This window comes from Opisthorchis viverrini (genome assembly GCF_000715545.1).
Source record: "Opisthorchis viverrini unplaced genomic scaffold opera_v5_57, whole genome shotgun sequence".
Lineage (NCBI taxonomy): Eukaryota > Metazoa > Platyhelminthes > Trematoda > Opisthorchiida > Opisthorchiidae > Opisthorchis > Opisthorchis viverrini.
This window is the reverse complement of record NW_008751714.1, coordinates 972,575-987,107: the sequence shown is the minus strand read 5'-3', so window position 1 is coordinate 987,107 and position 14,533 is coordinate 972,575. Positions and strand designations below refer to the sequence as shown.

Sequence of the window (14,533 nt, the reverse complement as noted above, 5' to 3'; positions counted from 1 at the left end):
GATTTCGACTTTGTCTTTGTCAAATCTTGAGCTCGTGTAACTAGAGCATAAGTATCCATAAAACTACATTGATGCGGCTTAAGTGGGCGCAACTGGTCCTGGGCAACTGTCTTATGTTCACAGTTGCAAACCATTGTGGTATGTTCGTGTTGGTAGCTTTTCTGAGTAACACATATGAACATCTTACTGCTCTCACACAGTCCACAAGGTGCCGTATTCCCCTATCGTCCATCTGGTTTGATTTGAACGATGGCAACGACCATACACACACAGTTGCTTTATTCGGCTACTGCGTAAATTGCCTGTACAGCACAGAAACTCTTGTATCTAATTGTTGTTTCCGCTCCATAGCCTTAGTGTCGGAAAAATAATCGCCAACAAGAAACAGATAGCTTTGCGGCGAACAAGCTAATGCAAAAGTTACAAGCGGTCACGCGACAGTTAAAGTGCACTTTTGGCTGATCCAGACCGTCGGCGGTGCTTCTGCAGGGCATGCCCGAATACTCGTCAGTCGTTGCCGAATGGATTGACTGCTTGAGCGTTCGATCGAAAACTGACTTTTCGGGGCTGGACGCTCGACGGCTTCCCTAATACGATTTTGGTGAGGTTTGAGAGTCTCACTAGGCTTCGAGCATTCCGGGATCAATTTCAGGAACCTGACCTTAGTGACGGAAATCCATATAACCTGACTAATTATTCGAAAACGCGAGTTGTACTCGTGTACTTTAGTACGCTTAAACTTCTAGCCAGTGTACAGTGGTCAAACAAGATAGGGCACTGATATCTCCGCCCGATGCGTTAGATCCTTGCTTGAATGTCCTTCCACGTGGAACCAGATGCCTTCATAGTTAATGCAAGTAAGAACAGAAAGAACCAGCTTTTGCTTAACTTTACATGATTCAATGGGTATCAGGAAGTGCCTAGTCTGATTGTCCAAGGTCCCCGAGAAATTCGGATGAGGAAACGGGACAGTGAATGGTCACACAATAATACAGAAAACATGGCTGACAATTGTGGGCCCCGATCCGTATACTCGAGTCCACTATGGAAAACTCTGGAGATTGTATAAACATATGGTCTGAGGCGACTATCCAGTCAGTGCACATTCGCTTGTTCACCAGAATATCATAGGTGACCACCCGACCCGAAGAAAGCACGAGGGCTGATATAGTGCCAGGTTGCTCAAGTTTAGACAAGAGTCGTCGAGATGCAGAGGGTGGTTCGAACCATGGACCAAAGTGCCAGTTCCTACGTTCATCCATTTCAGATGGAAACACGACAGAATCAATTGCTACAAAGGCCAACGTGGTGAAAATACATTTCCTCATGTTTAGCAGTGCATTTCATGAAATTTAATCGATGATTCATCTTTCATTTGTTGACAAAACCTCATTCAATGACGCGTACTTTGATGACCCGTCCAACTTTTACAAGCATATTACATAAACATTCTACGTGGAATTACTAAGAGATTGGTAGACGAAAGTAAGGATCACTAACGTCTACTTGTGCTGCTTTAGCTATACATCCTTGTGAAGAATAATAAGAAATTCTTTTCGCGTTCTGTGTCCTTTACTATGTGCAATTTCGATCCTTCCTTCCTGATAGGAGTAGAAGTTTGTAAATCTTGAAATGCGAGGTGTGATTGCGTGTGGTGTGAACGAAAATGCACGCAACGACGGAGCATCCGTGTTCAGTCAGACACCGGTTCCACCACACTTGCAGACCTCAATGTGGCTTTTTCGGTGCATTCTTCGCCCGAAGTATATTTTCTAACCCTTCCACGCGCTTCACCTGCACATACTTATGAATTGTGTAGTGTATTTATTCTGGTCCGACATGTACAGAGCGTATGGTATTGTCTCAAGGTCACCACAGGTGGTGTGATCGTCCTATAACGCACTTGTTTGCACTGAACATGCTAAAGACTTGGTCACGTGTTCATGCAACTGACAGTGAAAATCACTTTTCCGTCACAAAAATCATCCGACTGTTTCCACAACCAGTTCCAACAGTAAACCAACTTTGCTTTTTATTTCTTGTAGCATTGTGGATGGCAATCAGATTTCACTTGGCCTGTGCCAACACTTGTTCTTCACAGTCACACTAGAAAATTATGAATCTCGTCATTACATTTTGTTGGTGAACACACTGATCAACCCAATCCACTTACTGCCCTCTATGTTTAATCCAGCCTAGCAGTTCGGTAATTAGTAGTCGCCTTGACCAGCTCTGCTTGTTCGAGTCATACATTCGTTCGCGAATTAACTTGATATCAACTGGGGAACAACTGGATAACGGTGGAATCTATTGTTTGTAGTAATCTTTAACGCCTCCTATTTCAGTTGAGGCAATAGTAAGCATATCTTGGAGATTACCCCTCCTTGAGAAGCACAATGAAGGGTGAAAACAGCAGCGGTCTGTTAAAGGGATTTCATCAGCTTCATGAGAAAAAGCCCTGGTGTTTCTTCCTTCCGGTGGACCCCGTTTTTATACACATCACTACACACATCTGTTCTCCCATGAGAGACATATTGCAGTGTATTTCAAGATCCGTAATTTAAAAGTGCAGGCTGTCGGTCCTAATATGACTGCACACGGCCTTCACTAAAGTAGTGCGATGATGCACGGAATGAAATTTGGAATCCATACAGGGACGTGCAATCCACTCATCTAGATTTCGTCCTGCAAGTGAAGCCAATTTATGTTGACTAGCCAGGAAGCATTGTACAGCTGTTTCATCCTTAGTAAGAATCGTCAGCAGTGTTCACCTCACGGAACTTCCGAGAGTCTCGAATCCGTGACCCCCCTGTTATTAGTTTGCACAGGACCGCTAGATCACGAGTGGCTGATCAGCATTGTGATTGGCTCACACTTGCACACTCATTCTCAACCACGGGATTCACAGCATGTGATTGCCTTCATTTACAGAACAAGATAATAATTGAAAGTTCCCAAATCTCCTCATATTATCAACAGCATAATTTACTTTCATACACATCACAGCTGCCCGCGTACATTTGTTTGGCAAATGGTGTATGCAGCGATCATAATCCACTTGGGATCGACTAACTCTTTCCTTATTTGGGAGTTTCAAAAACTCACCCAGGGGGATTCTTCGAATTGAGTCCTCACCATCCAATGAAACAATTCTGATGTTGCTCATGATAATATCATAAATAGAAATTCAGAGGAACTTTGGCCATCCCCATCGACACTGACTTAATTTGCAAATGGCTATTTATCACAAGACTTCACGGGTACGTGGAAATTGCACAATTCGCTAGTGGAATATACCCAGGTGCACCTGTCTCAGAAAACTGGGTTTCACACACTCCCACAACGCTAGTTAATACTTGTCGTTCAAGGCCCCGTCGGTGAATTATGAAGGTTTGGATGTCTTATCGGGCTAATTAAACCGAAATTCGTTTTTTACCACTCTGTTTTTCGCAACTCGATGGGCGCCTTTGGAAGAACTGCAGTATAATACCACCTTACGGGGCCGGGAAGTACCGGAACCTACAGAGGGTTCCCTTTGTTATGCATCAACAAACAGCTGTAATAAAAATAATAACTGTTCAGCTGTAACCACTTCCTTCCCCAAGCCATCCGAAAGGTGCACGGGGACTGAGATACTGCCAGGCTGTCCAAGCTCAGAAGCAATATAGATTCCGAACCACGTCATTTCGTGCTTTAACCGCCGAGCCATTTCAAGCTAAATAAACAACTGACTCAGTGACGAACGTAATAAAAGTGACTTTTTCACAAGGTAAACTACTAACAAGGTTGCTGAAAACTCTTCGACAGCCCACGACCGGTTTCACCCTTCTTGGGGCTCATCAAGTAGGCGCAACCCCGAGTTTCCGTCAGCCTTAAGATCTATTTGAACCCAAACTACACTGTTTTCGAGAAATACGCTCATTTGCAAATCAGTCTGGTTTGCCAATCAATCAATCAACAAAAGTGATCTTTGTTCGAATCCCAACTGCCTTCTCATATGGGAACACCTCCGGTGTTTTGTTTAAAATGGGCTTCTCTATTTGCTTTCAATGTACATAAAACGGTGACAAGCGAGAGACTGTGCTTCAATATTTCGCACTGCACAGTATCGAAAAATCTTCGCTGCATCAAGCAGGATTATCGATTTAAGCACGTTTGGATTCGATAGAGTGATGGGTTGTACAGCCTGGGACTTGGATGAGACTTGGATTAACAAAATGTTGTGTTAAGCACATGGCTTAGCGTGACATGTTGGAAAAGCTACATTGTATTCTGTAGAATAGTTTAATTGCAGGTGCGCCCGTCCAGAAAAATATTGACGGAGTTTGGTCAGCGTTTTTCGTGAGCTGATTGGAACGGGCTACCTTTCTACTGTAACTTTATACTCTGCCGCGAATACTGACGTTTCATCTGAGATAAGGAAAGTATTAAGTAATGATCCAATCAGTTCATCTGAATTTCCGACGGTACACTCACCTGTACCCAAATCATATCGCCGACGAATTGTACGCACACGTTTCATCTAAAATTAGCTGTTCATCCGTTGTTGACGGCATTCCCGCATGACAAAATCCGATGGTGTGATTTGAACTGGGCTAAAAGAGTAGTACAGTGTGATACAACGTAACGAATTCCGAGTAAGTTCTTTGCACTAAAAGCGTCGAACAACCATTGCGAACTGAGGCCATCAGGTTCAAGCCAATCAGGGGAATTCCGAGTATTCTCTGTTTTTGCCTCCACTCATCGTACCAACTTTCCAACACCTTATCCGGAAAAATAGGATTTAAACTATCGACGTTGCTTTTTACGTCTTTGTTTCTGAATTATTGCCATGCAGATAGTAAGGACTCGGGACAGCAGTCAACCTGAAGCCGCCTGTTTGGGGATCACACTCGTGTCTTCGAACAAGTGATTCGCAACCCTCCAATCAGTAAGTCTGGCGTAAAAAATCATTTACTGATAGTAGTCAATGTGCTGTGTTCGTCATATCGTATTTTAAAGAAGAAAGGCTCGAGAAATTTATGGAAATGCTGATATCCAACTGAACTTTGTAGACTATCCGTCCCAAGAATGGACCAAAAGAACGAGTCACTGCACGGAATTATTCAATTATTTTAGTGAAAAACCTGAACATCACAGACAAGGTTTGAAGGACGTCCAATGACAACAATACTCCCTCAACTTGATGAATTCTTCCTTATTTTATGTGACTGTATAGTTCTGTATGACAAACTGATGATCTTCGTTCTTTGCCCTTCCCCCCCAAAAGACCTAATTTGAAAGTTACTCATCATAAAGCAGAGATCCAGGCGGGTTCCAGGTGAGTCTCCCGTCAAAACCGAATCAGTATGCAAACGAGTGCATTTCGCTAAGACCTTATTTGTCATTTTTTTCTTCGAAGCGAGCGCTGCAGTAATAATAGAAGTAATGGAGAATCCTCACAATTAACTGTGCAAGATAATCAGTTTTGTCGGCCAGACAGTAGATGTCCCCACGCAAATGATTCAGTATTCCCAAGCAAGTAATGGAAGGCAATCTCAACCCTAACAGCATTTCCAAACTGTCAAACACAGGTTGATATTCAGAGTGAACATACAGCAGAAAACGAAACTTTTACATAGAAGCGATTACAGATAAAATGCGAACTCGCTAGTGTTCGCCCTAAAAGATGAGAGTCACCATTCCGAGATCGAACAGTTAAACTGTTCTTCCCCTCAGTGACAGTCAAGATGTCGCTCAGAGTAACTGATCTTGCGCTGTAATTGTCTGATCATCCCGGCACCGTTTGGGATTCTGAGGATAAAATTGGACGTGGAGAAGAATGGTGATTTGACTGTGGGTGTCTATATTCCAAAGGATAGTAACAAACCTTTAGTGAGATCCGTAGAGGGTTTGCCAACCGATGTCAGTGGGGTTCTTGTTGTCAGTTTCTATCCAGATTGCCTGAGTGAATGTCTGGAGGTGTACGCACCTCGGAATGATTGTGTTAACCTAGCACTAAGTCCCTTCCCCGTCCACCTTTATTCTTTTCTTTACAATAAGGCTTTCAAATAGGTTATGGTTGTACGGCAGTGAAGCATCGGTGTTGAACACTGATGTCATGCTATCGATGATGATGATGATGATGATGATGACGATGATGATGATGATGATGATGATGATGGTGATGATGATGATGATGATGATGATGATGATGATGATGATGATGATGATGATCTTGCACGGTATGCTAATGAAGTCAATAGGCTTGTAGCTGCCGAGCGACTTGACTTTTTGTATTTTTCATTGGCGGACTTCTGATTCGCAGCGGTTCCGCATTTTACGAAATGTCAAGCCATCTTCTGTGCTTCCTTTAGTTATCTTGATGAAGAAGAGTTGGGACCTCGTTTCCAGAAGACGCTGATTCCTTTTGGTCAGTTCGACTGCACACTGGCTTCTTTGGGAAGAACACTGCGTCAACCTCGTGAATTCCTTCGTAAATGGCCACATACGCCTCCTCCATTTAAACTGATCCCAGTTTACGTTGGTCAAGGAAGATATGCATTGTTCAGAAATCTGAATTGCAGAGGTTTCAAATCCACGGTTGAAGCTCCGGATTCCCGATCCAGTAGCAGATGAAATCCAAAGGCATCACGAAGTGGTTACTGTTTCCAAGTAGAGCCTTAATTAGCTGTTGATCAACGAAGTTTCATTCGTTGGTAATAACCAAATCCAGCAGGGATGGTAGTTGGTCTGCAAAGTGTCTGTTGGGTACAAGCGCTCCGTTGAACAACTTTGGTCAGCACTGATGCAAAATGTCCACTGGACCCGATGCGCTGGAGCTCCATCAAGGAGCCCTAGGGAGCATTAAAATCATCTACCAGCAAGAGATGCGTGGATTGGCAGCTGGAGAGTCGCTGAAGGATTTGTGTGATGGACTTTTGTGATGTCCGATGGACTTGATAATCAACAATAGACCACGCCGAGGAGAATCGGTCCCACGCAACGGGATTTTAATTCACTCCTGAGCCACAAAATGGTTCAGGGTTGGTATAGGGGAGGGAGATTGGAATGGCCGTGTTTGAGGGAGAACGTGATAATTAGAAGCATACCGGTACACCCTCATTTTGATTTCTGTTAAAGGAAGACAAATCAAAAACTTTTGATGCAATCAGATGTCCTCAGACTCATTCGCAGACCGGATGATACCGGGATATGCGAGAAAGATCATACTAATAAGTAGTACATTGTGAGAGGTAGAAAAAATCTACCCACAGAAACATGTATATATTAGTAGGATTGTATAGTAATAAGTAAACCCTATAGGTTAACCTAATTTTCTCTGACTTCAAAAGGAGCACCAAAAGAAAGAGGAGAGTTCAACAACAGCCCCCCTTCCTCAAAGGTCATCATTGAGAGATGCTCGGATCTGAAGTGTGAGCAATACAATCTACTTTCAGCCTTGGGAAACCCTGCAGAATATCTATCAAAAGCGTCTTCTAGAGCAACTAATTTTTCATTTCCCAGATGAGTGTATTGGTGGTGTGAGGAGATTTGATAAAGTTAATAAGATTTCAATCTGCAAGTGGAGCCAATCTATGCTGAAAAGTAGCGGGTTTGAGACTTGGTTTTCGTGATATGCGAACTGGTGGTGATTCCCAATAGGGGTAAACCCGCTGTTAGCGTGTTATATCTGCTGATTTGCCAATCTGTTGTATCTGTTGCTGATCCCCCTCCAGTGCCCAGTGCCTGCAAGTGGGCCAATCTATGCTGAAAAGTAGCGGGTTTGAGACTTGGTTTTCGTGATATGCGAACTGGTGGTGATTCCCAATAGGGGTAAACCCGCTGTTAGCGTGTTATATCTGCTGATTTGCCAATCTGTTGTATCTGTTGCTGATCCCCCTCCAGTGCCCAGTGCCGGAAAAAATACTCACAGAGGGAACACAGCTATATTCCGAACAAGCGAGTGCAAAGTTACAAAGCCCCCGCGCTATTTGAACGGCACTTTCTGACATTGATCCAGGCTGTCTGATGGGCGTTTAGTGAATATTCATCAACATGAATCGTGCTTCCTTGAAATGCCCGAATGCTGATCAGATTCGGTCATGCTTCTGTGGCATGGCGGAACACTCATCGGCTTTTGCTAAGTTAGTTGAATGATTGATTGGCCTGGATGCTTGTCGGCTCTCCTATTGAGATTTTGGTGGAGTTTCGGGGTCTCAATGAGTTCCGGGTGTTCCGGGGTTACTTTCAGAAATCTGACTTCCCATATATAGTGTTACTCAGTTTTCCACCATAGAATTGCTTTATTTGCAGTTCTATAACTTACTTAGAATATTCTCCACTCCGCACATTCCAATAGCTGAGACTACCAAACGACCATCTTATCTATTGCATTTAAATCGCCCTATGAACTCAGCTAGGCTATTATATCTTGGTGCTTCCTGTTTATGCCCATTGCTTGGGCTGAAAATTTTTTCGAAATATTCCCAGTACACATTTCACGCGCTTATGTATAATCGAGTGATAATGTGAGAATGAAATCTACCCCATATGTATCCATCAAATGTATGTGAACTCCACATCCTGGTGGCAATCTCTGTGATCAAATCTACATGACCGTCTCATATGAGAGGATATGCGAGGCATATTCTTAAAGGGTTCCTGTGAGCAGGGCCACTGAATTATTTATTTCCAGCTATTCAAAATATTGTACATTGTAAGTGCCATTCTGGACAGTCAAATTTTCAAACATCATGTGGTTTGTCTCACCACACTTCTGACTTGTTCGATCACCCATTATGGCAAAACTATGACCACTGTTAAAGAAAATGGAACATGCATCGACCAGAGTAAAACACCTAGTTATAGAGATAACCATCAGCATGGAAGCTGATGAAGTTTTATCACGGAGCATGCGGTGGAGGATTGTTCGAAGGGAAGAGATGTGAGATAGACAGGTTTTTCTTCAGCTACCATAGGACGATTGCTCGGTGAGTAATCGGTCTTTTAGTAGTCTGATGACGAGATCGATTAACCAAAGTTTCAGGAAGCACTCACTAAAGTCAGAGGTTTCCTCACAGGCGGGATCTATTGGGTGCGGTACCAGATTCTAGGGGATGGGGATAGAAACCTAAAAACGAAAAGACGCTAATTCTAGTCAACACAGATATAGATGTGGGTAGAGTTACATGGTACTGCAAAGCGCACTAATACCTAAAGACAACTCTTGATCAGTAGCACAAAATTTTGACATGCAGGAAACGGATCACGTAAAATTAGGGGCCTCCCTTGTCTTCTTGTTGTTTGCCGATCCCTGGTATCTCTCGTGAAAAACTTTGATCCGAAAAAGGCGCATTCTCTGTTCCATTTTATGTTGATAGTAATGCCTTGGCTTGTTCGAAATCAACTTATGGACAGTCTATTCTTCTTATTCTATTGTACTAATTCCATAAATAAGTCGGTGGTACATATCATGCAGGGGACCAGACTGCATCAAACGGACGACTAAGCAAGTCATATTGCCCGCACGTTTTGTTAATGGGTCTTTTTCGAACGCGGATAAATAGTTGAGAGCTGTTTCAGATTTGTCTTTTAGTTCACTCTCTAAAACAAACAGGGCTAAACATTTCTAACCTTCATGAGAACAAAATTAAATGAATTGCTTAAAGCTCTATTCTCAAAGTTATTTCTACGTTAGGCATAACTGAGTTGCAAAATTTTCGCTTCCAGAAGCGTTACTTAGTTGAATGTTGTCCATCGGTAAACTTTGTGTGAAATCAGTTTTGTGACACACTAATTTCACATGATTACGGGCGGAATATACACATTGCACAGATATTGTAATCATATTTGTCAGAATCAGTTATTAGCTGCTCGAATAACTGCACCCTTCACTTGTTTCTCGGACTTAAGTGTGCAATTTCTGGTTCATTCTGTCAGGACAAGTGAAAGGCCAGCAGCCAAATGCATCCTCATTGGTTTATTTTACCAGACTAAGCAGGGGACAATGAGGCACTTTGTCTGGATATGAACATTATCGTGCTGACTGTTCGAACATGTCTGGTTGTCACTAACAAGATTGTTCATGATGTGAAATTACGTGGTCGTCATCTCTACGTTCTTCACTCTCAACATAGAGCCGACAAGATTAGAGTATTTCACAATAATCCAGAAATCTGATTCAAACCATGTGCATGATGTGCATAGAAGTGTCCGCTTCTGTTCATTCCTAAAGTCCAACAATAAGCGAAAATGAATTTCATACCGCAGACTGGACGATGTAACCTTTTGTCTACCCAGCCACCTGCCTTTTCAGGGGAATAAATTGTCCAGATCACTCACACAGATCCATCACTCTCTCTCGGCTGTATCTGTGCCTAACGTGTTTGCCTAAAATATCAAACGCATATTAGACAGACGGGTGTGCTGACCATTTGGTAGCGAACATCCGGTTGTCCGTGGAATTGATTATGCTACGGGAATTTTATTGGATTCATGCATGTCATTTATACTGGCGAAAAATTGGCCATCAGCACGAGTGCGATTCAAAACGCAATCAAATTGCGGCCGATCTGTCTAAAATATTTTTAAAGCTAACATCGGGTTCAGGAATCAGTTTGGGTCAAGCCTGCCGACAAAATGATTCTTGTGCTCCTGATGCTGCTTAAAAGCTGACGAACAGATGAACAATGATTATTTTGGCTCTAGACCAGAGAGGTGTAAAGTACTGAAACTCCTAATCGCCGTAAACTTGGTTGAATAAAGTCAGACCAGTATCTGACATTTCCACAGGATTGCGTGCCCTGACAACTCCCCAAACAGCTGCAACTCGTGGCACACGACAAGAAGCTCACAGGCTTTAGATAACTGGTATGAACCACCGCACTGGGTGTCGTATCTTCCTACTATGCTTTCATACCTTGAAGCAAAAGCCACAGTCATGTTCCGATCAAGACTAAACTGCTTCCAAGGTGGAAGCATCACAAAGACAGTGAATCTGGAAACAAATTGCTATTACCATTCAGAAACAGTCGACTTCTCCGGCTGCATCGTTCGGTTTTGTGGTTGTGACGTAATCTAGCCTACGGAGGGTTCACAAAGAAGGCGCTTTTGATTGAGTTGGGACGTGTAAAAGACAGTGACTTATTATTCGTCCAGTTCCCAACATTCAGCATTTTGTTATAATGTTAGAGTGTATCTCTGTCGCATAATTGCTTTTCCTTTTGGTCTTCATCTGAGACAGACTCGCTGGTTCATTTCGGAGGATAGGTTAGGTCGACAAAAATGCAGATTCACCTCAGTAATGCGTCAAAACGAGTCAGTTCCACGTAATGAAGACTATGCGTTGAACACTGCTATTGAAATGATTAATTCCACCACACCCTGCTGTGCTTCGGAAAACATCCATAGACACCGGACCTTTCCTTAAGCCGGTGCAAGACACGTAGTTGCTTCGTCTACCTCGGCCCTCTCAAAAGAATGGAAGGCATATAGTCTTTCGCAAGGAACTCATTTCGGAGGAGCTTAAAGGACAGCATAGTGTAATGGAGAGTTTGAGGGCCTAAGTTAGGGCAATTTATCCGCAGGTCACCGGATAGCACCAGCGCATCTATTTTACATTTTCACATTAGTTCTAAGCACGTCCCATCTCTACTCGAAACCATTTAATTCAGTGTAGGCTGTTCCTCGTTGGAACCCATTCTGAATGCTTCTGTGGGTGGTTACCAATGAGGGGTTCATACGCATTAATATTCCGGAAGCAGTAGACAAATGTATGCTCATTTGTTCTAGTTTAATGGCATTAGATTTTCATGTTTGAACGGTACGAAACGAACAGCACAAGGAAAGGAACGGACAAATTCGTAATCTTCATCAGTGCTGTTGAACCTAGTACTCACTTTCAGAGCACAAATTCCACTCAAGCTACTAAACGTGTGAAGTATCAGCTCTTAACATGCTGCAACAAATGTGGTACACGAGTGATTGCGTACGTTTAAATGAATTTAGTTAGCTGAATGCAAGGCCGCCTTCAAGTTTACACAACTCCACTAGCATTCTAGTCAACTTCGAAGCAAGGTGTCCTGGGCTGACACAACAGACTGCTGGAGTGAGGTTACGGTTCCTTTTATTTTGAGATTCAAACAGCCAAATGCATTTTCTCTAAACGCCACAGAATATTCCTTTCACAAAAAATGAGATAGCCCTTGCCCCGTTATCCTACCCCGTAGGAAATTTCAGAAAGTCTGATATCGAAATAGCGAAATTATGCACCTTGGCTCCGTGGCATAGTCACATATACGTTGGAAACCACACGCTGTCCTAAAGCTGCTGAGCTCTAGCAGGGGAGGAGCCGGATGAAAAGGTTCTGCAATGGCATGAATTGTACGAAATAACTTTAGCTATACATATATGTACAGGTAAATGAGTATGAGTATCACGGATCGCTGTTGCCCACTCACCCTATTGTAGCTGGGTCGCACATACGTAATTACTCAACGTTCTAGACCTGTTGCCTCATAATCTTTCTTAATCTGCCTGTCGCACTGAAAAGAACGCGAAACGAGAGGGACTAATTTTAAAACGGTCTCAAGGACAATGGAATTTAGATACTCCAATTTTATGAAATCAGGCGATACACCGGTCCACTTTCCACTCCATTGATCAATGTAGCTAGCCGATTCACTCTCAACCAAAGATTCGATGGTCTGCCTACATTTCCTAGAGCGCGTGGTTCGATTATGTTCGGCTGGAACTATAAGGGGCTAAAGTAGATCGGTTAAATTCTATTTTACGGTAGCTTGCTGACGTTACCAAAGGCAAACTTCGTACACACGAAGCCGCTACCGTTACTGCTATTGGTTACGAAAGTATTCCAGCGAAGGGACCACAAAAAGCGCTGCTGAATGGCTCCCATTTTTGAAAGCAACCCTTCTTGCACCATAGTTATGTTCGTCGGATCCCCCGTCCAAGTATTTTGGTGTGTCTGTAACAAATGCACGAACCGACCTGACTGACCCCTCTGGCAATGAAATATGTACTGAAAGTTTGGCTTTCTCGGTAGATCTAATGGAGACCGCTTGGGTGCGTCTGGGTCGAAAGTTCACCTTTCAACGTGGTCCAATTTGCAAAGCCTACCCACCTGGTTCAGTTAGACTGGAGTACCTGTTTACTCGCACTGCAGTAAAGTTCGAAGTGTTATCAGTGGCAAAATGAATTGAAGACATCCGACCTAATACCACCATTCGTAATATTTCCCTTTCTTTAACGTATGCTCCTTATGGAGCATAACACGAACGTTCGAGCGCAAACGTTGAGCATCTGGGCACGCGGAATTGGAAGTTGATCGTGGAGTTTATCGAATTTTATGGGCCTTAAGCCCTTGGTAGTCCCAGTAGAAACTCATATTGGGAATATTTTGAGAGGACTAACTTTGCTGTACAGTGGTGGGTGCACATAGTTTGTATTGGAGATAGCCCAGGTGTTGACGCACCAACTCACTGATCAGAATGATCGTGGTTCGAACCCAACCTCTGCACCTCGACTGCTCCTGTCTTGGCTCGACCAATACAGGGATGTCTTTCCCATCGTGCTCACTTCGCACGGCATAGCAGCTAGGCACCAGAAAGGTGAACGATTATTAATTAACCTACCAAGAGTAAGTAAAAGACCCACTGTACACGCCGCTCATCGTATCTGATTATGCTGCAACTGGGGGTCAAGAATCCTGGAAAATGCTTCCTACGGTGCCTGACCAGATTTTTCACGCCAGATAGTACATTACCGTCGAAGTCACGAGCTCCCAACTTCGTCGACTTCATCCAGAGGGAGTGACTGAGGTTGTTCACGCACGTTACGCAGCGACGACAAACTGACCCTCTGTGTGCTTCACCTGGCTGTCATTTATGGAGTAAGGAACTGGAAAATAAAGGACGCGTGAAAACTCTCTAAGTTAGGGTGGCGCTGTTGTTTACGCATCATCATCATCATCATCAACGACAGCGACGACAAACCCTCTGTGTGCTTCACCTGGCTGTCATTTATGGAGTAAGGAACTGGAAAATAAAGGACGCGTGAAAACTCTCTAAGTTAGTTAGGCGCTGTTGTTTACGCATCATCATCATCATCATCAACGACAGCATGACATCAGTGCTCAACACCAATGCTTCACTGCCGTACAGCCATGACTTATTTGAAAGCGGCACAGTGAGATCACGCGGTCCCCATCCTGGAAGGCGAGTAGCACCGACAGCACCCAAGCGTTTCGTGATCTCCTTCATACTCCTCTGCCAAGTCATGGGTTGGCCACCCCTCTGTTTACGCCACTCCGAATTGGGTATGGAAAATAGTACTCTTTTCGGTAAACGATGATTCGGCATGCGTAAAACATGTCCCAACCAACGCAGCTTCTGGTGCTGGACACATTCTTCAATGGAAGTACCCGTTACACAACCGAAAACACGCTTTCTAACTGCCTCGTTACGGATTCGCTGACACCAACCCACACGGCTATGGTTCTGAGACAACGATTGTCGAACACCTGAAGACGTCTCAG

General features: G+C 43.6%; 1 protein-coding gene across 1 annotated transcript in view; it reads left to right on the top strand.

Moving 5' to 3' along the window:
• Positions 1 to 8,037: 8,037 nt before the first annotated feature.
• T265_03847 (hypothetical protein) overlaps positions 8,038 to 14,533 on the top strand; it is a gene marked incomplete at both ends in the record, with an annotated part of 21,553 nt that continues 15,057 nt past the window's right edge. The window contains one exon of the mRNA XM_009168428.1: positions 8,038 to 8,126. Within this exon, the coding sequence (XP_009166692.1) occupies positions 8,038 to 8,126 (89 nt within the window). The remainder of the gene's footprint in view (positions 8,127 to 14,533) is intronic.